Raw genomic sequence first — 20881 nt, 5'->3', positions numbered from 1 at the left:
AAATCAACACCAGAATGAACACTAGTCAACTCAGAAAAAATAACACTGAAAAAACAACACTAATCAACACTGAAGATTTTGCTGTAGCATAAGAGTACATATGCTTAGTGTTAGAGGGAGACCTAGAGAGACAGCAAGGTCAGGGTTTAAAGTATTACTCAGTAAATGAATTATAACAGACTTTGTTTGAATTTTACATCCAGTGTTTGGCCCTCATTGCACTTGATGAAATCTGAATGTATTAGAGTGTCCCCAAGCCAAAATCTGTGTGTTTGTAAGGCCCGGGGCCAGTATGCTTAATACAATTCATGGTATCTTCTCTACAATCAATGAGCAGCTTAGCATGTGGAATAAATGCAGCCCAACTAGCAGTACCTACCATTCTCATATGCTGATAACAATCATAATCATAAGAGCAGTTTCTCAGTACAGCAGAATGCATCTGACTCAACAATGGATTTTTTTTTCGCAAAGTTTTAGTCATTAATCCTTCATGTTTTAAACATGAAGCAGAAAAAAAACTTTATTTCTGAGATTACAAATTTCTTTTATTTTGACTTGACCCAAGGTAGTTATCTGTCAACAAAACCATATGTTGAACAATTTCCAGTGAACTCAGCAGTGTGAGACAACTAACACATATTGCACTTGAATGTATATATGATTTAGTTTGATTTAGTCACCTATTTTCTGCCTGTTAAAGGGTTAAACAGGTCTGTGGACAGGTCGACTGAAGGGCGATCACCTTCGCATGTGTTTGCGTCGCCTGTCCTTTTGACGTCACATAGTAACTTTTTTGCCCCTGTTGCTTTATGACACACATGCAAGGTCCAAAGATCAAGGCATGGTCATGCGTTTGAGTGGTGGGTCCACAGGTATAAAAACAATGACCAAAGTGCCACAGCTTCTCAGTGCTGCCTTTCTGTCTACCAGCTTCACTCACCAGTGTAAGTGTGCATTGAAGGAGCAGCTTGAAAAATGAATGCAGCCATGGATGCCATGCATGATTTTGGGGTGAGCACCACGCAGTATCTGCAGACCAACTACCGCGATGCCCAGGGCTGGTTCCTCTTCGTCTCCTTTGCGGCCGACCTTAGGAACACCTTCTTTGTCTTCTTCCCCATTTGGTTCCATCTGCGGGAGTCTGTGGGCATTAAGCTCATCTGGGTGGCTGTGGTTGGGGACTGGCTAAATCTGGTCTTCAAGTGGTAAGTCAAAACCTTCTTCAAAGTTCTCCTTTGCATAAAACACTGTGCATAAATTCTTGTGCTACACAATGAAAATGTTGTTAACCAAATCTTATCCAACAGGATCCTCTTTGGCGAACGTCCATATTGGTGGGTCCATGAGACACTTTACTACAGCAATTCCTCTGTGCCACAAATTGAGCAGTTCCCCATGACCTGCGAGACAGGCCCAGGTGAGGATTAGCACTTGTCTTCCTTCCTATAGCTATACTGCTTACATTTGTTTATGTACATTGATGTAAATTTTTTTTAGGTTTTACAATCATAAGCAATGGTATATGCATGGTCAATATCCACCACACATGAAGCTCACTGCTCAGACCTGTCTTTCATCTAACAGGCAGTCCATCTGGTCATGCAATGGGAGCTGCGGGTGTCTACTATGCCATGGTAACCTCCATTCTTGCCATTGTTTTGAAAGAGCAGAATGGCAACTCAAAGTCCAACAGCTGGTAAGACTTCGCACTTCTCCAGTGGCCTTCTTTTAGTACTTATTCACCAATTATGTTCTCACTAGATGGTTTTATTTTTCATTTACCTGATGGTTACCCAAGAACTACAGTAAATATCTTTAGTCTCCCACAATGATTTTGTTCCACTGTGGCTAATCATAGATCATATCACTGTGAACTGCCTGTGAGTTGCTTCTTGATCAGTGTTAATAAAATATTTCTCGGTTCTGCTACTTGAGTTGGCTGTCTTTTCCCAGTCACAGTAGTCAGTGATATATGTATATATTGTGTAATACTCAGGTGTATGAGGGGCACCCTGTGGACACTCTTCTGGGGGGTCCAGGTGTGCGTCTGTCTCTCCAGGGTTTTTATAGCTGCACACTTCCCACACCAGGTCATCGCTGGGGTGATCACAGGTTAGTGGAACAAAAATACTCATGTACAGGATTAATGATCATCCCTGGGGTGATCACAGGTTAGTGCAGTGGTTCTCCATCCGGTTCCTGGCGTTCCTCCCCCCCGCCGGACTGTTTTCATTCCAACCCTACCTTATATGGTCCTTAACAGGCTAATAATGAATGTGGTAGGTTGAAAGCAGTGTGGGTTAGAATGAAAACATTCTGGCGGGGGGGGGGGGGGGGGGGGCACCAGGAACATGATTGAGAAACACTGTGTTGGTGAAATAAAAATTCTCATGTACAGTATTAATGAATGATTGTCATACAGCTTGTTTAGGAGAAAACCTTTTCACTTATTTACCTATTTTTCCTTAAACTGATTTATAAACAAATAATAATGCTAAATGCTGGTTAAAAATGCTCTCCATCATTAACTTGTTGTTGAATCTGCATTCCTCATCGCAGGTATGATCGTGGCTGAGGTGTTCAACCGAGTGCAGTGGATCTACAGCGCCAGTCTGAAGAAGTACCTGTATGTCACCCTCTTTCTGCTTACCTTCGCCCTGGGTTTCTATGTGCTGCTGAAGGCACTCGGTGTCGACCTGCTCTGGACTCTGGATAAAGCAAAGAGGTGGTGCATCCAGCCCGAATGGGTCCACATGGACACGACGCCCTTCGCCAGCCTCCTCCGCAACATGGGCACCTTGTTTGGCCTCGGTTTGGGCCTGCACTCTCCTCTCTACACAGAGAACAAGAAGAGCAGGAGCGCCTCCTTCAGGCTGGGCTGTATTGTGGCTTCCCTGTTTCTACTGCACCTTTTTGACTCATTTAAACCTCCCACCCACACAGCGACCCTGTTCTACCTACTTTCCTTTTGCAAGAGTGCTACGGTGCCCTTAGCCACTGTTACCATCATCCCCTACTGCTTGTCAGGAGCTCTGAGTGGAGACAACAAAAAGCATCTTTGAGGTGGAAATGCCAAGGTGAGAGCTGGACCTGAATTGGACTCATCTGACAATGCTGAAGAGTATTCAGAGGTGCTTCACTTTCTGCATTTCCTGCAAACACAGTCCAAGAGCTCATCCAACAAATAACTGGCTTTAGGTAGTGACTGCATGACCAGTTGTAATAAGTCAAGCATCAGTAGAGTACACAACATCACACCAGCATTTCTGTTAGAGTTCTAACAAACATGTAAGAAACAAAACACAAATTCCCATTGTGTGAACTCATACTTGTTTGTCCAGGGGAACATTTCCCAAAACCATAGCTGCTAATATCATGAGCAACTTGCATAGTAGGAACCATGTAATTGAATGATTCCAACTATACTGTGCCAGCTGCTAAGAGGAGTTTTTGGAAATCATAGCCCATCATAGTCTTCAAGCATTCACTCCTATAGATAGATGCCATCCTTATTCTAAAGAAGTTTTATAGTTATGATTATGATTAATCCAGATGACAGATGATTGCTGTAACAGTAACAGTAAGAGCTGTATTTCATTTTAATTTTGTCATTTTTCATTTTATTTAGATGTTCAGCTTATGAATCCTTGAACAAGTCTGAACATAAATAGTATTGTATTGCAAAAGTGACTATAGAAGTGCCAGATATTGTGTTTTCACTTGATAATATTCATGGAAAGCTTTCTCATCTCCTACAGGCATTAGGAAACAAAACAGAAGTGACTTCCAGGCTATAACATTAATATAATGTATTGCTTGGCAGGAAAAACATGTCCATAATTTATTAACATCTGCATATGTAATCTAGGAAAACATGATTTCAAGAAATGTTAAAAGACTACTAGCCTGTTTGACAGATTTTTTATTTTTTTATTAAAGATATATTTCTGTAAAAAAGAAGCTGTGCTTAAATTGAAGGGAATTTATAATAAAATTGTTAAAAACATTTCTGTTGCCATTGGTCCAGTGGTTGTGAATGTGTAACTCTGTGCTATGCAATCCATTATCATTGAATATGAAATCCTTATTTTAGTTATGAGCTTCACCGGAATTCAACTACAGTTACACGCAAGAAATAAGTAATAGTATTTAAAGTAATGCAACAATCAGTAATGTAATTATAATAGTCCCTTTTCCATCACAGAATATCAATTAATCAGTCATGCATTTTACACTCATATATTTACAAAAAAAATGTGTTGCTCATGCTTCATGTAAACAATACTTTGTTCATTCTGTACATTGTCACTTATTTCAGCTGTTTGGTTATTTATTGTTCTGATACTCAGTGTCCTTACCTGAGCAAACAATGTGCTTTGCTGTTACAAAAACAAGCACTTGTGCAATTACATACTGGGATAAGGAAGGAAATGGCGCTGCAGCCAAAAGCCAAGTTTGTGTTTCCAAATGTGGCACCCGAACATTTTTGGAACATAATCTAGGAAGCGATCTTAATTAACTTTCCTTAAAACCAGCATATAAAAGAGCGTTGATAACATTAGCCTCTTTACTTACTTTATTTTATCTTTTTAAATTATAAAGCTTCACCAAAAAATGTAAACCTTCTTTAAGATGTTTAGGTTCCAGAATATGAACAAATTTTCTGGCCTGTGGAAGTAACATTACTTCCAAAATGACGGCTGTTGCCGTCTCCAACATCTAGCGTTTGTTATCTAAGCAAAATTTAAAAGTTGCAGCAGAAGTATCATTTGTGATTCTCTCATGGTTGCCATGCAACACCAAGACTTATTTCAGAAGCAAGAAGGCAATAGAAAATACAGAAAACATCTCAAGTCACAAAGTTTACTGGAGATCACCACAGATTGGCCAGTAACAGGGGCAGTGTGGAACATAAATAGTCAATGACGAATTGGGTCAGACTACACTTCACATAAACAGAGATAATAGGTGATAATTATTAACTTGTTTTTGAGTCCAGGGCCACAATTTCATTGGCACTGCAGACCCAGGAGGGAACATGACAGGGATCTCACTCCACGGCCCTGGAAACCTCAAATGAACATTCAATAATTAACCAGCATTTATCTGTTATTTACACGTGCAGATCTCAGTTTCAAGATTTCGGTAGTACGTCAGTTTTTTTTGTTGTTGTTGTTTTTGCTATTGACCCAGTTCTTGTTGGTTTAGCTGCCTCAGCGGGGAGCACGATGTGACCTGTGCCGATGCAGATGGCAACGCTGGCCGGCAGCCGTGTTCTAATATGCTGCTGGCTTCTTCCAGACCAAACACTGCACATGAACTCCAGCATGACAGACGAGCTGGGATAACACAACGACCTCCACCGCTGTGCAAAAGTAATGAATAATTTGCTGTAATATGACGCACGGAGTCCTAAAAAGCATCCAAGGAATGGTTCTAGTTATACTTATACCTTATTTATTTAGAATAGTTTTATCAAGAAACTCAACTGCTTATCATATCAGGGCTGTGGTGTAACATTAAAGATAACATGCAGTGTTTTACACCGATCCCAAAGGCTAAGTTTAGCGTAACAATTTATTGCCGACTGTGACATTATATTTTAGGTGCTTCTCGAAACATATCTATCGATCCTTAACCACTTATCTGGTACTGGGTGTCAGTTGGTCTGTCCCAGAAAGCAAGGCAGGGGGCATCCTAGCGGGAACAGCAGCACATTACAAAGCACTTATAAGACAATGGGCAATTTAGAGCTTTCTCATTGTGTCCTGGGAGAACAAGCAAAATCCACACACACACGTTTGTATTTGTTTCTATGGGAAAAAACCCTAATCCCAACAACCTTAACCGTAAGTAACTAAACAAAATGCAACACTTTGGACATTATTTGTTTTTTTAATTGCAGTCACAGATTTTTAATAAAACTGAGTTTCCCCTTGAGGGGATAGAAAAAAATGTTCTCCATGACATCAAAATGACCGGTATTTATTACATTGAGGGGACACTTGGTCCTCATAATGTAAGATGAACATAACTCTCTCTCTCTCTCTCACTCACACACACACAGACACACAAAACAGGATTGAAAACCCTCAGCTGTAGAGATGTAAGGTAACAGTGATGCATCACACTAATTTAATTGTACTTTTGAGAATCTATAAGCAGGGCTGCTGTTAGTAGGTGTCAGCCGTATTACATGTTCATTTTACTACTGAATATGGCAGAGGATTATGAAAATTCTTTTCTTGTACTTCTTTGCAGAAAAAAAACATAAAAGCAAAACTTGCGGCTAAATAAGTGCCCAATATACCAAAGCACTGTTTGAGTAGCATCACAGTGGGAAACCAAATGTTGCTGATTTCTACATGCATGCCGCCCCCTGTGTTGGTCAGCAGGCACAGGGAGTCCTTCTACTAGGCATGACCATGAGAGAGCTAGGTACACACCAAGCAAAGGGTAAAACACTAGCGCCAACCAAGGCCAACAAACGATCAATTGTAAAAATTTCATAGGCTTTTTATCAAAGGAGATTTTGTTAATGTAACATGAAGCTTTTTTATTTTCAAAGTTGCACAAGTGTTTTAAAATGTATCATGTATACGTGTGTTTTATTTTTCAAGCTTGTACAAAAATGTTTGTGTACATTTATCAAATGAGTTTTTAAAATGTACCATGACCGGGTGTTTTATTATTCAAAATAAAAGTTGTACATATGTTTTGTTATATGTATGCAGCATGTTGTGTTTTTAAAATCTACTAATTTTGGTGGGTGGTGGGAAAGTTTCATTTTCTTACTTTACCACTTATCGGTTAGTAAGGGAAATGGAGGCGGTAATATGTCGGACACGTCAATGGCACTGAGCGCGAGGGAGCGTGCGGTGTGGTGCGAGTAATTTTTTGATCATCACGGTCTTTATTTTGTTTGTAGTTATGCGCAGACAGTGACGTTAAGCTCGACCCAGGGATGATCTACGACGGGGGAAAATAACAGGTGCATGGGGAAAACTAAACAGCGTATGGGTAAAACTACTGGGCCCCCAACTTCAAACAAAAAATATCTTGTTATATACTGAAAAACAAAATGTCAATTTTATGTGTGGCTTTTCTATTCTGTCTCTTAGCCATCAGACAGGTACACAAATGTGGGAGCGCTGTGGTGGTGGGGGTCACACACTACCCCTCACCGCTCCCCCTCCCCTCCCTGCCACTATTCACAGATACACATCCAAACCGCTGCAGGAGGGGCGTTCATTAGAGGAGGATAACGTCGGACACACCTCTACGCTCTCTCACTTTCACAGGGTTTCTTTCATACTCGTACAACACTCGCTCCAACATCGCTCTCAGAATGTCCGAGTCTTTTGCAGACACAACCAGCCTACAGAGGGGCAGCCTACAGAGGGGCAGCCTACAGAGGGGCAGCCTACAGAGGGGCAGCCTACAGAGATCCAGCCTACAGAGGGTCAGCCTACAGAGGGGAAGCCTACAGAGGGGGCCAGCTTACAGAGAGTCAGCTTACAGAGGGGCAGCTGCGGAGGGCCGGCTCACAGAGACCCTGCCTCAGAGACCCAATCTACAGAGGGGGAGCCACAGAGACCCACCCGCAGTGGGACCAGCCACAGAGGACTGTAGTATCCGCAACATTTCCAGGCTCCGGACCGGAATCATTTCACGTTCCGACACGGTAGCGCCAGCTCCAGACCCCGGCGGCAGACGGTCACACTCGATCATTTTGAGCCTCATAGCACAGGCTATAGCATTTCAGACACAATCACACTCATATCCATAAGCACACAATTGAATTAAATCAAACTGAATAAATCATAACCAACCATAACAAATTTCATATATCCCCAACATCTGGAAAAATTATCATCAACCATGAACAATATTTGTGACGTCACATGGCCCACACCTGGGCCTTGCCTTGCCCCGCCCCCTTTTGACCCTTTGATCTTCGTGACCTTTGACCCAACCTGTCAATTTTATGTGAGCGGCATGATTCACTCTCTATTACTTATTTTCTCTCCCAGACTGAAAAGCAATACGAATACCCTCATATTAAAAAATAGAACTTAAGAAGCTGAATCCACCATTTACAATCAACATTTGAAAAGTCAACTGATAAATAGAGACTACGAATATCACCATATACAGAGGGCAGAGATAACAGAAACAAGAAATGAATATGGATATGAGGGGTCTGAGTATTTTGGTATGTAAATTTTCTAAGATGGTAGTCAAACAAGAGAGAGAATAGTGCTTGTACTGCAGTGCATCAAAAAACGCTGAATGAAAGTATGAAGGGAAACCATCTGCAAACCATGAAAGGCTACATCAAAGACAGAGAAACCAGACTGCAAAGAGGAACAGATCCCAAGTGGAAACTCACCCATAGTGATAGACAGAGCTTCACCTGGACCCTGTACAATGGAAAATAGTAATATTTCACTTATTTGGAATATGCTTTTATCCAACACCTTCTTATCCACCCCATGTTTCTTTCTCTTTTTTGGGAAAGCAGGATCAGAGAGTCCCTGGGGGCTATGGGCCTTGCTCAGGGGCCAAAGGCTGCTGACCCAGAAATTTGAGCCGGTGCCCTTCTGATAACAGGCTCAGCCTCCTAATCCACTGACCCGCACAGCGCCCCCAAATGAGCCACCTTTCACTACTTTACCTTCATGAGAAACTGATCCACTGTTTGAGTAAGTCAAAGGTTGCCTTCAGTCCTCAAAGTGAGAGATCCTTCATGGTCTGGAACACCATCTGGTATGGCATAGCTGTGTAACGGCCAAGCAGTTTGAGCTCATTTCATAGGACACGGTGCCTCCTATGGTACAAATATTGCTGCATCATGATGCCTCCATATACAGTGGCACATAAATTTGAGGGTTTCACGTGCACAATGATGATAAGTACCTCCCATGGTCTCCCCAGTGACTAGAGCTAAACATCACCAATCCTTTAAAGGAACTTCTAGAATGCAGAGTATGAAACAGATTTCCATCTTCTTTCCTCACAAACAGGCTTCGGACAGTATTCCGAAAAGGATTGAAGCTGTGCTGAAGAAATTATTATAATGTTCGGCGTTTCAATTATTTTGTCCCCCAATTGTAGGTGTTTTGTGGTATTTAAATAACATTCTTACGATGAAACCGAGTCAAAAAATATAAACTTGATTATGAAATATGATTACGGCAAATTGCATTATTAGACTTGTAAAATAAAATATCTCATGCAGCATGACAATAAGAAATCTATTGTATATAACCAAATGTCATCATTAAAAAAAAAAAAATCACGCCACTGAGTTTTTGTAAGATTTTCAATAAACCACTATCAGTTACAGTACAGTAAAAAGGCAGGCTGACAAAGGTTTGTAGGTAAACAAATTCATTAGTCATAGCACATTAGACGTAGCGCTAACTTACAGGTATATATTCTTATTTCCATTATCTTGGAATGGCATTTTGGTTGATAAACTTAACCTGCTCATAATGCTTAATAGTTAATATTCTTCGTTTTCTTGTTTCTGTCCGATTGTATCCGCAGCTGCTGTTTCCTAACTTGTGACGTCTCTTATCCTGTATAAGTTATGTGTTCCCTGGGTGACATATTTCCTCTCTAAAAACATAATTCACAGATAAAGCATGTCAGAGTCACGGAAGACATTTTGGACAATAACATTATTGGGAAGTTAAGGGCAAATATAGCTCAGTCTTCTTGAAGCGTGATATATATGGTCCATGTCACTGGCGTGACCTTAAGCATGACCCGTGTAACAGCCATATGAATCATAGGAGCCTTTTCAATATGCGTCAAAGTTATCAATTTACCTTACAGTATTAAAGTATCAGAGGTAAATCTCAAGCTAAAACTGAAATATCGAAATGACAAGGAAAGACTGGACGGAATTAACGGAGCTCAACGCCCAGCGACAGTGCTGCACTGGATTCAGAGAGAACAACAGATACTTATCATAACAAAGTACATTTTGCACAAACAAGAAAGTACACATTTCAGAGATTTATATGTTTCCAAAAACAATGTCCTCATCACTGTACATATATGCCAGTTTTTACCTCTGTTGCATAAAATTTGTCTCTGTTTACATTAACAAAGCAATCGGAGTCGCACCAGTTTAAATGTACTCTACGTGAAGGATGTATTTCCACAAAGAGAAATTAACAACAACTCAATTGCTGCATTTCCTACATGATTACCGGCAGCGTCAACACATTTTAGTACATTTTTGTTAGGTTTTGGGTTTGTCTGCCTTTGTGGGGTTCTGCGTACTGCTGAAGAATACGTTCTTATAGCTTCCCGTATTTATGCCTGCGTAAGCCGCTGTGTTTATCCGTGTGTGTGTGTGTGTCAGGGGGGAGGGGGGGTTCATCTGGCTGCATTATCACCACAACCTCCCCGTGACACCACATCCACCCACACCTCTGGGCCGTGCTCATGTGTGTTTACTCCTCCAGGTGGGGGCGTCGGCTGTGCTCCTGCAGCAAGGCCTCCACCTCCCCCCTGCGCTCCATCCGACTGGCCTTGCCCTGGAATCTCCCTTTTTTCCCTGCGCCTTTCCCTTCCAGTAGCTCCGCCACCCTGCATCCAGGACACAGATAAGGAGGCAAAACAATGTCAGGTGGGATGACACAAACACTTTCAGTAAGGGCACAAAAAACAATCAGACAAAATAAGTAACAAAACAAAACATATAACTAAAACCAAGCAGTCCACAGTGTTTGGCTGGATGTGAACGCTATGAACACTATGAAGACTCAAATCCCAGGGTCAGCAGAGGGATTTCAATGTTTGCTCCTATCCCTAATTGCTCCATGAACTGACCCTGTTTTCAAAAAAAAAAATGTATGTCACTTTGGATGAATTCATTTGCTAAATATATATAAATGTAGGGTAAAATGTATAAGAAAACTTATAACCGACAAACAACAAAGAGCAGATCGCAGACATTGCGAAACTCATTAATTAAACCCAGATGACGGGAGCCCCGTGCTTTCCACATCGCATCACAAACTACTAGTGATTCTGAAACCCTAAAAGATCCTCTAACTGCACTTCACCTGGGTCCCATCTTCTCCACAATGTCTTCGGGTCCAGCTAGAAGGAACAGCCCCGTTCCCTTCTCCTCTCCAACTGTCAAGAACAAGACCGTTTCCTGGAGGGAGGCGAGATGAACAGAGATGGTTCATGCATCTTCAAGGGTGTCTGGTTTTCATCAGTGCCTCACAAGGCAGACAGGAAGCAGACACCAACCCAACGTATTCCTGGGTAGTCCTCCAAAGCGGAGGAATTTTAAATGTTGTTTTTGTTAAATCACTGCAACCATAACTCATAACTTTTACTCTTTCTTTCCCATTGACTTTTTTTCTCCTAAATACTCAACTACAGCAGAACAACTGTACAACCATGTGACTTTAACAATGGCACAAAGAATCCCACTGCATAACACTGCGCACTCATCTAGTGAAACAACTTTTTCTTCTGCCTTGTTTACATTGAACATCACCCATTCTGGGGAGCTGCCGTGGCTGAGGGAATATCAATGTCACTGCTTACAGTGTGTGGATTTCTCACTGTTTGCTTGGCCTTTCCCCAACTACTTTGATTTCCTCATACATCCAGAAACATGTGGTGAAGTGAACTGGTGACTCTAAAATGGCGGAACAGTTGTTGGAATGTGCCCTGTGATCGGCATCCCATCCTGTACTGGATAAATGGTTATGAAAGATGGATGGACAGGATTTCCAGGGTACACAGTCACCAAACACGTTTGCCGTCTAAGAGGAAGCTGGAGTACCAGAGGAAAGCAGGACAGATCCAGGGACAGATCTGCACAGACACGGAATGGGGGCCAAATCCATGCTCATAACCCAGGGTCAGGGTTGGGGTCAAGGCTATGTAACATTATATCCAACATCATTCTCAACAAAAAAACAAAAAACACAAACCTCTGTGCCAATTTCATTTGCTATTATATTCATAAACTCGTTATCACCTTCCTTTCTGCAAAGAAAGCAAACAACAAAAAGCTATTAAGGGCAGAACTATTATAACCACAACCAACCCAGCAACATCCAAACCCAACATTTCTCGGTCATTTCCTAAGAGCACATTTTGTAACAAGGTCGCCATCTAGTGTGATCATTTGAGCACCGCATCTCCCCTAACAAAGGATAAAGCCCAGCTAACAGAAAAAGTTCTCAGAACGTTAGCCAACATTACGATAAGGTCTTCTTAAAGTTGGCAGACAACGCTCTTACTGTAACATTAGTTGAATGTTATTTCAATGTTTTCCATGTTAAGAAATGTTCTGTCAATGTCAGCATGATAATATTAGTACCTGAAAATCCTTTAAACGCAATTAATGTTGAAAATTAAAAAAAATAATAAACATAATTTATAAAAGGGTTATATGAGAATACTGCGAATGTGCTGACCAGCATTGAACCCATTACTTTTGAAGTGTAGAGCAACAATGTTACCGGCTCCTTTATCATGCCCTGCGTTTAGTTCTGTAGTATAATTCCTTGTTGCAGTAGTAGTTGTAGTAGTGGGATAATGTTTTGGGAACATTAGAAAACACAGACACTGTGATGGTTTGCATACCTTAATTGTAATATTCGGCAAATGTGCGTAGAATGCAAAATCATTAGCGGGGAAGACCCTTACCTGTGTAAGCAGAACAAGTTGCCTCGGTTCGGATTGTTCTTGTAGTTCTGTGCAAGTAGCACCGCCATATCTCGTAAGAGACTGAGGTTACTCTGCACAGAAAAATAAATACTTCTTAAATAATCCTAAATAATGAACTACCATAAAGAGCACCATTTCTTTTGAAGATTCGGGGTAATGTTTGGGCTTTACCTTCTGCAATGCCTTGACTGACTTCTGCACCTTGTCCACAGCTTCAACGTGGTCGTCTGCTCCTGTCCTGTGAGTTACAGGGGGACATTTCAGCAGACCGCAGTGCAAAACAAATAGGGTGATCGCCAAGCCCAGTCACCATATACTGAGGTACGAGTTTGGCTACCAATTATTCCATACAGAGAGTCCCTTTTGTACTGCGCTAGCAGTACGATATTAGGAATGCTTTCACGTGGTATTTCCTTACTACAAAGCTAATAATGTCTATTAATTGGTTGACCATAAATAACCAAGAAAATAAACAGAGGCTTAGCCCAGAGCCGAGAATGACTTAACATTTCTAGTAACAAAGATCACTGCTGCACACTCCTGTGTGTCCTCTTACTTCAGAAGCGCTGTCAATGCCCGCTCTATGGAGTAGCTCTTCTCGGCATACTTAAGAACCCGGTTTCCAGCAAGGAAAATCAAGTTCATTTTGTTTTTCTTTCCCTTTTCAATCCCCAGGATTTTTATAACCTGAAATTGACGATTAGAGACTGTGAGAAAAACTGGGAAATGAATATGACACAACAATAACAAATACTTATTAAAGGAAATATGGATGGATGAACGAATGGATGGATGGAAAAAAAATTCTTATGCAATTAAGTTACTCTTCCCTCCTCCTAATTTGCATTGTCTATCTATGTGAAAAAACAGCATCTCTAAAGGGATCACTTCAGAAAACTGGGTTTAAAATTGGGTTTAAACATCCAGGTACATCTGGAATGACTTAACAGAGAGGGATGGTGTTCCCCTCGGCACCACAGAGGCATCACCTGCAGCTGGCTGAGGTTCGACACGTGGGTCCCACAGCACATGTTGGCATCCACGCCCTCGATGTCGATCACTCGGATGGGCCCCACAGCGTCTTCTGGGAGACCACGGCTTCTCACCTGGGGGAGGGGGATCAAAACCATATGATCACCAGCAAAGGCAATTTTAACCCAGTCCTACAGCCAGAATGCTGAGATTTCACAGCCCCTGAATTTGCTCTGCAAGTCCCCTGTTGCAAGAAAAACTATTTCAGGCCGGCATGAAGCATGAAAAAACATGAATGGATACACTTGGAAAAGATCAAACTGAGTTTGCTAATTATTAAAATAATACTGTCTGATCACAGAATGCATCTGAATCTCACGACTTTTTTTCCAAGAAGAATTCCTAAGTTCACATGGTTATAACTGAGAATTAACAGCCATATTTACACTGATAAGACCAAACTCAACACTTTGATCAAAACAACATTTTGGTTAATGATGGATTGCATATACGCCAGTGGTCCCACAGGATAATAATGGAACTGAAAAATTCCTATCACATCATAGCCATTGTAACATTGTAGCGCAAGGGAATAACGTGTTTATGTTGACGTCGGTATAAACAAACAATTATGCTTATGGTTTATGTATTTACTTTATTGTACTTTGTATCGTTATCTAGGGTATACTATATAGCCTAGGTGTGTAGTAGGCTATACCATCTATTTTCGTGTAAGAACACTCTGTGATGTTTGCACAACGACAAAATCACTTAAAGCATTTCTCAGAACGTATCCCTGTTAAGTGACACACAACTGTAGTTTGTATTTTGTAAGAACTGGAAATGCAATTTTAATAAAGGTGGCGTGTAAGTAATTTCCCTCTGATCTGTCCCCATTCGACAGGTAACCTGCTCCACAGCCGGGTCGTCTAGCGTGAGCAGTTTGACTGTGACGGGGACATGCTCCCGGATCTTCTCATTCACAGCCTTCTCCAGGGCCTCTATCTCCCCAGGCTTCGCAGTGCCCGTGTCCAGCTCAATAGTGCTGCGCTGACGTCCCAGGTCCCTGTGAACAGATCCAATAAAAACACACACTCATCAGCATTTCCTTAGAAAGTCAGAAAATTATCTCAGATAACAGATAACAGCATATTAGCATATTTTTCAAGCATTAAAACATTAGTCTCCCACACACATTAGGTCACTACATACATTTTTGTGCATTATTCAGTTCTGGTTGGTCATATGAATGACTAAAACATATCTTTCCTGTTTAAAAAAGGTAAGAAAATAACTAATACTAATTAATAAGCAAGCAAACCTTACCTTCATATCTTTTATTTATAAGTAAACTGCTTACCAGGAGGTGGTCTTGTAATTAAACATGGTGTCAGCCATGGCTGTGATTAAATGCTGACCTGAGAGTCAACAAAGTACCAACATTTAAGAAACTTACAATACTAACAAAGAGATGCAAATGTTATAGACGGGCCTGCAAAATGGGCTACATTTACAGCTTATATTCTGAAACAGATGAAATAACATGTGTCAACATAAATATCAATAGTTACAATGATATTTAAAACATACAGAGTGCAACAGAGAAAAAGGTTTACTCACATTACATACAAACAAATAGTTACAACTTTAATAACAGTCTTACCTGAATGCTGCTGCATGTGGTCAAACCTGCGATCCCAGTCCACCTTCAGCTGGACTTCCAATCCCACCTCTAGCGGAGAGCTCACAAAATGCACAGCCTCCGCCCGCTGCCTCGTCACTCTCAGGACAGGCACGCCCGCGATGCTCCCTCGGTCATCTGGCTACAGTGTGCAGGAGAGAGTATCAGGACCTTGAGCTCAGGATCTTTCTACATAACTGAAACGGCAGGACCAGACCCAGGGGCAGCTGTGAATCACCTGCAGCTACAGTAACAGCTCAATGGGCAGCTACCGCTTTGTGTGTCTGCCGTTTGCACGGTTTTCTACTGACAGTAGATGGATTTGAACCTAGGTAAGCTAGTGCCTCTAAATCGCCTGTAGCAGGGTTGCCCAATTCTGGTGCCGGAGGGCCAGAATTCAGCAGAGTTAGCAGATTTCGTCACCCAAGCACACCTACTAAACCTGGTTATTAGCTGATTAAGATGTGTTTCAGCAGGGAAATCTGCAAACTCTTGGATTCTGGCCCTCTGGGACTGGAATTGGCCAACCCTGGCCTATAGCATTCCAATATGGCCCCATCAACAGAGCTCCTCTACTTTGTGCCTTATGCTTCCTGCTATAAAAGGGTTGCCAACTTTGGTCAGAAATCGCGAGTGTCACGCCAGATGCGTCAGAGTTGGCGACACTGGCTATAGTCTCCAGGATTCCTGCAACCCGGCTGCTACTGCAAGGTCGAAAATGTACAGTGGAAAGATGGCTGGACAGTAGATTTTGAGCTGCTACATGTGAAACACCAATACTTACCTGCCCACCTCCCTCGGGAAACAGGATGGTGTCTTTGAGTATAACATTAAAACCCTTCACCTTCTCCTTCTTCCCATGGTTTTCCAGTTTCAGTTCAGAAGGACAGCAGGACACCACTGTGGTGACAAACTGAAACCGAAAACGTCTGTAAGTTAAACGTCAATTTACCTGTATGGAAAATACAACGTAGTTTGTAATTTGTTTCATTTCAGCGGTTGGCACGGATAAGGCATTATCCAGATGTTATTAAACTGTTCAGGCGCATTTATGCTCAGAAACTCAGTATCCTGTCTGAAGACGGTGACAGCTGCAATGACTCCTGCCCGCTTGATTTTCCCGGACAGCTGGTAATGATGTGAGCACATGGCTTAAACTTAGATAAATATGAAATCACTTCTACCTCAAGAACACGAAAGCCCAAGTGTACAGTGGGTATATTACACAATGGACATTATATGACCCTATCCAATTCAGTCTACTGTACTTTTTTGGGTTCCTGGGTTAATGGCGAATTTGCGCTTCGAAACTGAACCATTTTCAACTTAAACTCATCAAAACATGAAGATGCTTGTATCCTACCTCTTGCATGTAACAGTCCCTCTGGCACTGAAATGCCATTCTTTTATTTGATTACAAAACCTCAATATTACAATCGATCACCCGGCTCTCCTCAGATCAGAACAGAAACCTACAGATAGCGATATGGGACAAAAAGGCACGATCATGTACTTCGCGGAACGGAAGACTTCACTGACGGGATGTAGCAGGTGAATGAATACAAGCTGAATGGTCGGTAAGAAGCACGATATTGTTAAATCCATATATTTTGAATAAGGATACAAGATATAAGGTGTTTTCTTGTGAGAACGCTAATGTTAACATGAATCCTGAAAGCGCTGTCTTGTTACAGCCACACAGGGGAGCCAAAATGCTTTAAGATAGCCATAAATGATATATTAAGGCCAGGAAAAGGCTTTTTACCATGATTTTAATAATAATTTTAAAAACACAACATTTATCATTATACATTCAACTTGATTTACAGGCACATACAAACTGTAAAATGACTATCATTGTCGGTCTTCCTTATTTTCTCCCAAATCTGAACACGGGATAGTAATGCACCAATCACCTGCAACACCTTCAGTTGGCGCTCCAAAGGAAGGCTGTATACTCCAATGACACTCATGCCAGTTGTTTAATTTACACTTCATTGGTCACATTGCAGACACATTAACAATCAGCACATCCTTTCACGTTGCTGGCAATAAGAACTGCTGGAACCTGACAGGGTTACTAGGATAGGAGGTCAGCCTACACATTCTGGCTAACCTCCCTGTCTCCTCACAAGGGGGACATGCCAGGTCCATTCCACCAGTGCAGAAATTACAACGACATTGGTAAAGCATAGCTAAACACTTAACTTGCATAGCCGAGTCTTAAGGAGAAAACTTCAAAAACAAACTTCATCTTTAAGAATTCTACAATGTGACTTCTTCAGAAAACTGCAAAACGAGCTCGGGACTCAACTATGTTAGCATTCCATTCTTATGTCTACATGTCAATGACAATTAATAATCATAATTACATTTGACAACAACACAGCAATATGTGCCTTGCGGTTGGCAGGATCATACATGATCCAGTGAAGGATGGCATCGAACACTACATCCTACTGCCTCACATTAAGTTCATCCTTTTCCAGGATCTCACAGAGCTGAGAAAGGGTGAGCTCCAGGAATTCCATTGAGGTCCTGGCGACCTCCATGAAGTGTTGCTGGAGGAACTGGTAGGCAGTCTGATGCAGCTCAGCACAGCAGTAGATATTGGCAATATTCCATATTCCAATGCAGTTCTCCAGGCAAAGCTGGCTCTCCAAAAAGTCGCTGCAGCACTGCAAGAGCCTGATGATGTTTACATGGTCAGCAGCTGCCAGCAGACTCTCAACGTTGTCCACCGTGATGAGCACGGAGTACGTGTAGACATACTTCAAGTTCAAGCTCATCATCTCTGGAGAAATGCCTGGGATTTCGTACCTGCACTCATCTGAGACAGTCCAGCAACTGGAGAGCAGAGCTCTGAAAAACAATACAGATATTATTCATTTCATAAGCAGGACTTTTGCAGACATCGTAAAAAAGGAGTTTTCTGACCCTAAATGGAAATCTACCAGAGTTAGGGATTCTCTACCATGGATGATCACTGAGATATCTAAGCACTAGGGACTTGTGGCCTGTACTACGAAGCGGGGTTACTGGCGTATCGGGGTAATTTGTCGGATTTAAGGTACCACAGTTTAAATGGACTTCATATTTGTTTACTTACATTTTGCCCAGACTAGCTTAAATCCGACAAGTTATCCCGATAAGCCAGTAACCCCGCTTCGTTGGACAGGCCCCAAGATGGGGCAGTCTTTAATATTTATTTTCCCGGTGGAGGCTCCCCCCTTAATATTTTTCACTGGAAGCAGAGGGGATGTCCCCTTGGAATATCTGTTTTTGCCTCCAATCATTATAATTGTATGTGGGGATCTGAAAGGGCTGGCGGGAGTTGTCGCATGGCAATAGTAATTACACTATATTGGTAACCACATGAGCCAGGTCATATGACCCACCAGGAAGTTATAAAAGGCTGCTTAGAAGGAATTGCATTCTTTTAATGCTGTGTTTTACAACTGGACATGGGGGTGACTGCTAGCAGCGTGTAACTCTTCATGGAGGACACAGAAGTGACTATTTGGAATTTTATCATTTGACGTGATCCCCTACAAGCTGCTGGGCTACAGACACTGAGGCTCTGGTAACTTGGGTTATACTGTGGGATTTAAAAGGGTCTATGTTTGTTTCTTTGATGTTGATTATGTTTCTTTGTACCTGTAGCATTGGAACGCTTCCTCTTGGTGTTGCTGTGCTGCGAGGGCATTAAACATTCCTGCAAAGGACCAGACCAGCCACTGTTATAGGATTTTTGGTTTTCTTTTATTAGTGCCCTGGTTGTTGCTATGGGCCAAGTTGTAAGTTTGTAATTTTAGTATTGTATCTTGGGTGGGGGACATCGGCTGCTACCCTCCCCTTATGTTTGTACATGGGATCTTTCTGTATAAGGCTGGATCCACACAGGCTTTTGCTCTCTGCTGTTGGGGTGCCACACTGAGCGGGCACTGTACTGTTGTGTGTAGCGTTTGTCGTGTTGCATGCTTAGTGGTGTTGGGTTTTGCTGTTTTCTTTGTCACCAGGGGCCTCCTGAGCTGAGAGCTGCGCGTGCCTAACTGACCTTACCATCTGGAGGATAGTCAGCCACCCCCAGCAACATTCTTTATTTGTCTAATTGATTTTAGATATTTGTAATTAAGTGTATTGGGTTTTATTTTCATATGTCTCTTTGTTATTGTCTCTTTGCGGGGAGGGTGCAAACTTAGCCACATTACAGAAGGAACATTTGGGGTTTCTCCTGCCCTTACCAGGAGGTGGCATAGTCAGAGCAGCGTAGGTATTCTGTGCTTTGGGCACCACATGTATGTTAAACGTTAAGCTAGTACACTTAATAATGTAGCATGGAAATATTTCCAGTTTGCCCTTGTATTAGGATGAATTTGCAGACTACTATGTTGCCTAGAATTAATCATTGTCTTTCTGTTACAGACATACATATGAGGCGAAAGAGGTATGGATTGATTCTGATCACGTATAGACTGATCATCCTGAGATTCAGATATGTCATCCATGATTCACCTATAATATTGTATTAAAGTTAAAGTGCATAAGCACGTTTTTCCCTCTCTGATCACTTATATGACTTGTTTTTCAAAACTGACTGGTTTCAGAGTATCCTTATCTTGTGTGAAAGAATGCTGGTTCTGGGATGCTTACCCTATTCAAAGACGCTTACCATGTTTCCCCGGGTTTGGAGGGGCTTGCTGAGGACAGGGAAAGGTGCTGCTCAATGTTTTGTACACCACTGGTCAGTGCATCAGACACCTGCCTTATCTTCATGGGGAGGGAAAGCACGGCTCAAGGATACTGGTTTCATTTTTTTGGCGAACTGCACCTAGTTAGTCAGTGAGTGCACAACGCTTACCCCCATCCTTAGGAGGAGGGGGTACATTGATTATAGAAGCTTTCCAATTGAAACTGCGGATGGCATGCGGGTGGCATTGCTCAGACAAAATTGGAAATTTGAGAATGCATTGCCTGGGGGGAGGAGGGAGGTGAGCCATCCATCAACAGCCACAGCATAGTGCTGGGATGTGAATGCAGGTTCTCCTGTTCACAAAGCAGATGCTTAGCCAGCTACTAAAATGAGTAGTTGAGTTGTTTTGGAGTCTGCCTCGATTTCATCTGTAATTCATTTATTTAATAAATTAAAATATATTAAATTCATAATTTCATTTGTAATTTCAAATGGCATTTTATACAGAATATATAATCTGATTTGACTATGAGACGAAATACAGGAAATAGTGTGAGTATATAACCAAGCTCTCTGTTTTTGGCTTTCTACATCATCTGGACAGAGAATAGATTATTATTCAGCTACCTATATGTTTGTATTAAAATATGAGGGATATAGGGCTCTCAGAGGAACAAACAGGCACGCTTAGGTTCACTCAAAAACACTTTAAGTAATACAAAATAACCTTGCATTAAAATCAATACCAAGCTATTGTATCGAAAGCAATGCAAAATAACCTTGTGTGTGTGTGTGTGTATATATATACACACACTACT

The 20881-nt window shown here is 41.7% G+C and overlaps 3 protein-coding genes across 3 annotated transcripts; 1 reads left to right on the top strand and 2 right to left on the bottom strand.

Moving 5' to 3' along the window:
- Positions 1-896: 896 nt before the first annotated feature.
- LOC125742835 (glucose-6-phosphatase catalytic subunit 1-like) lies at positions 897-4009 on the top strand. The gene is made up of 5 exons (XM_049015225.1): positions 897-1208; positions 1311-1420; positions 1588-1699; positions 2000-2115; positions 2563-4009. The coding sequence occupies exons 1-5, from the start codon at positions 979-981 to the stop codon at positions 3063-3065; spliced, it is 1071 nt and encodes a 356-aa protein (XP_048871182.1). The 5' UTR covers positions 897-978; the 3' UTR covers positions 3066-4009.
- Positions 4010-9314: 5305 nt separating this feature from the next.
- Positions 9315-16875, bottom strand: aarsd1 (alanyl-tRNA synthetase domain containing 1). Its single transcript, XM_049015215.1, has 12 exons — positions 16734-16875; positions 16155-16283; positions 15353-15512; positions 15050-15107; positions 14599-14755; positions 13707-13823; positions 13274-13404; positions 12889-12955; positions 12697-12788; positions 11976-12030; positions 11088-11182; positions 9315-10608 (listed from the first exon to the last, which is right to left on the bottom strand). Exons 1-12 carry the CDS (start codon positions 16770-16772, stop codon positions 10473-10475), a joined length of 1236 nt encoding a protein of 411 aa, XP_048871172.1. The 5' UTR covers positions 16773-16875; the 3' UTR covers positions 9315-10472.
- Positions 16876-17626: 751 nt separating this feature from the next.
- LOC125742849 (kelch-like protein 10) lies at positions 17627-19080 on the bottom strand. The gene is made up of 2 exons (XM_049015253.1): positions 19028-19080; positions 17627-18232 (listed from the first exon to the last, which is right to left on the bottom strand). Exon 2 carries the CDS (start codon positions 18160-18162, stop codon positions 17827-17829), a length of 336 nt encoding a protein of 111 aa, XP_048871210.1. The 5' UTR covers positions 18163-18232; positions 19028-19080; the 3' UTR covers positions 17627-17826.
- Positions 19081-20881: the final 1801 nt, after the last annotated feature.

Source organism: Brienomyrus brachyistius, chromosome 5 (assembly GCF_023856365.1).
Source record: "Brienomyrus brachyistius isolate T26 chromosome 5, BBRACH_0.4, whole genome shotgun sequence".
Taxonomy (NCBI): domain Eukaryota; kingdom Metazoa; phylum Chordata; class Actinopteri; order Osteoglossiformes; family Mormyridae; genus Brienomyrus; species Brienomyrus brachyistius.
This window is presented reverse-complemented; position numbering and strand designations above follow the sequence as displayed.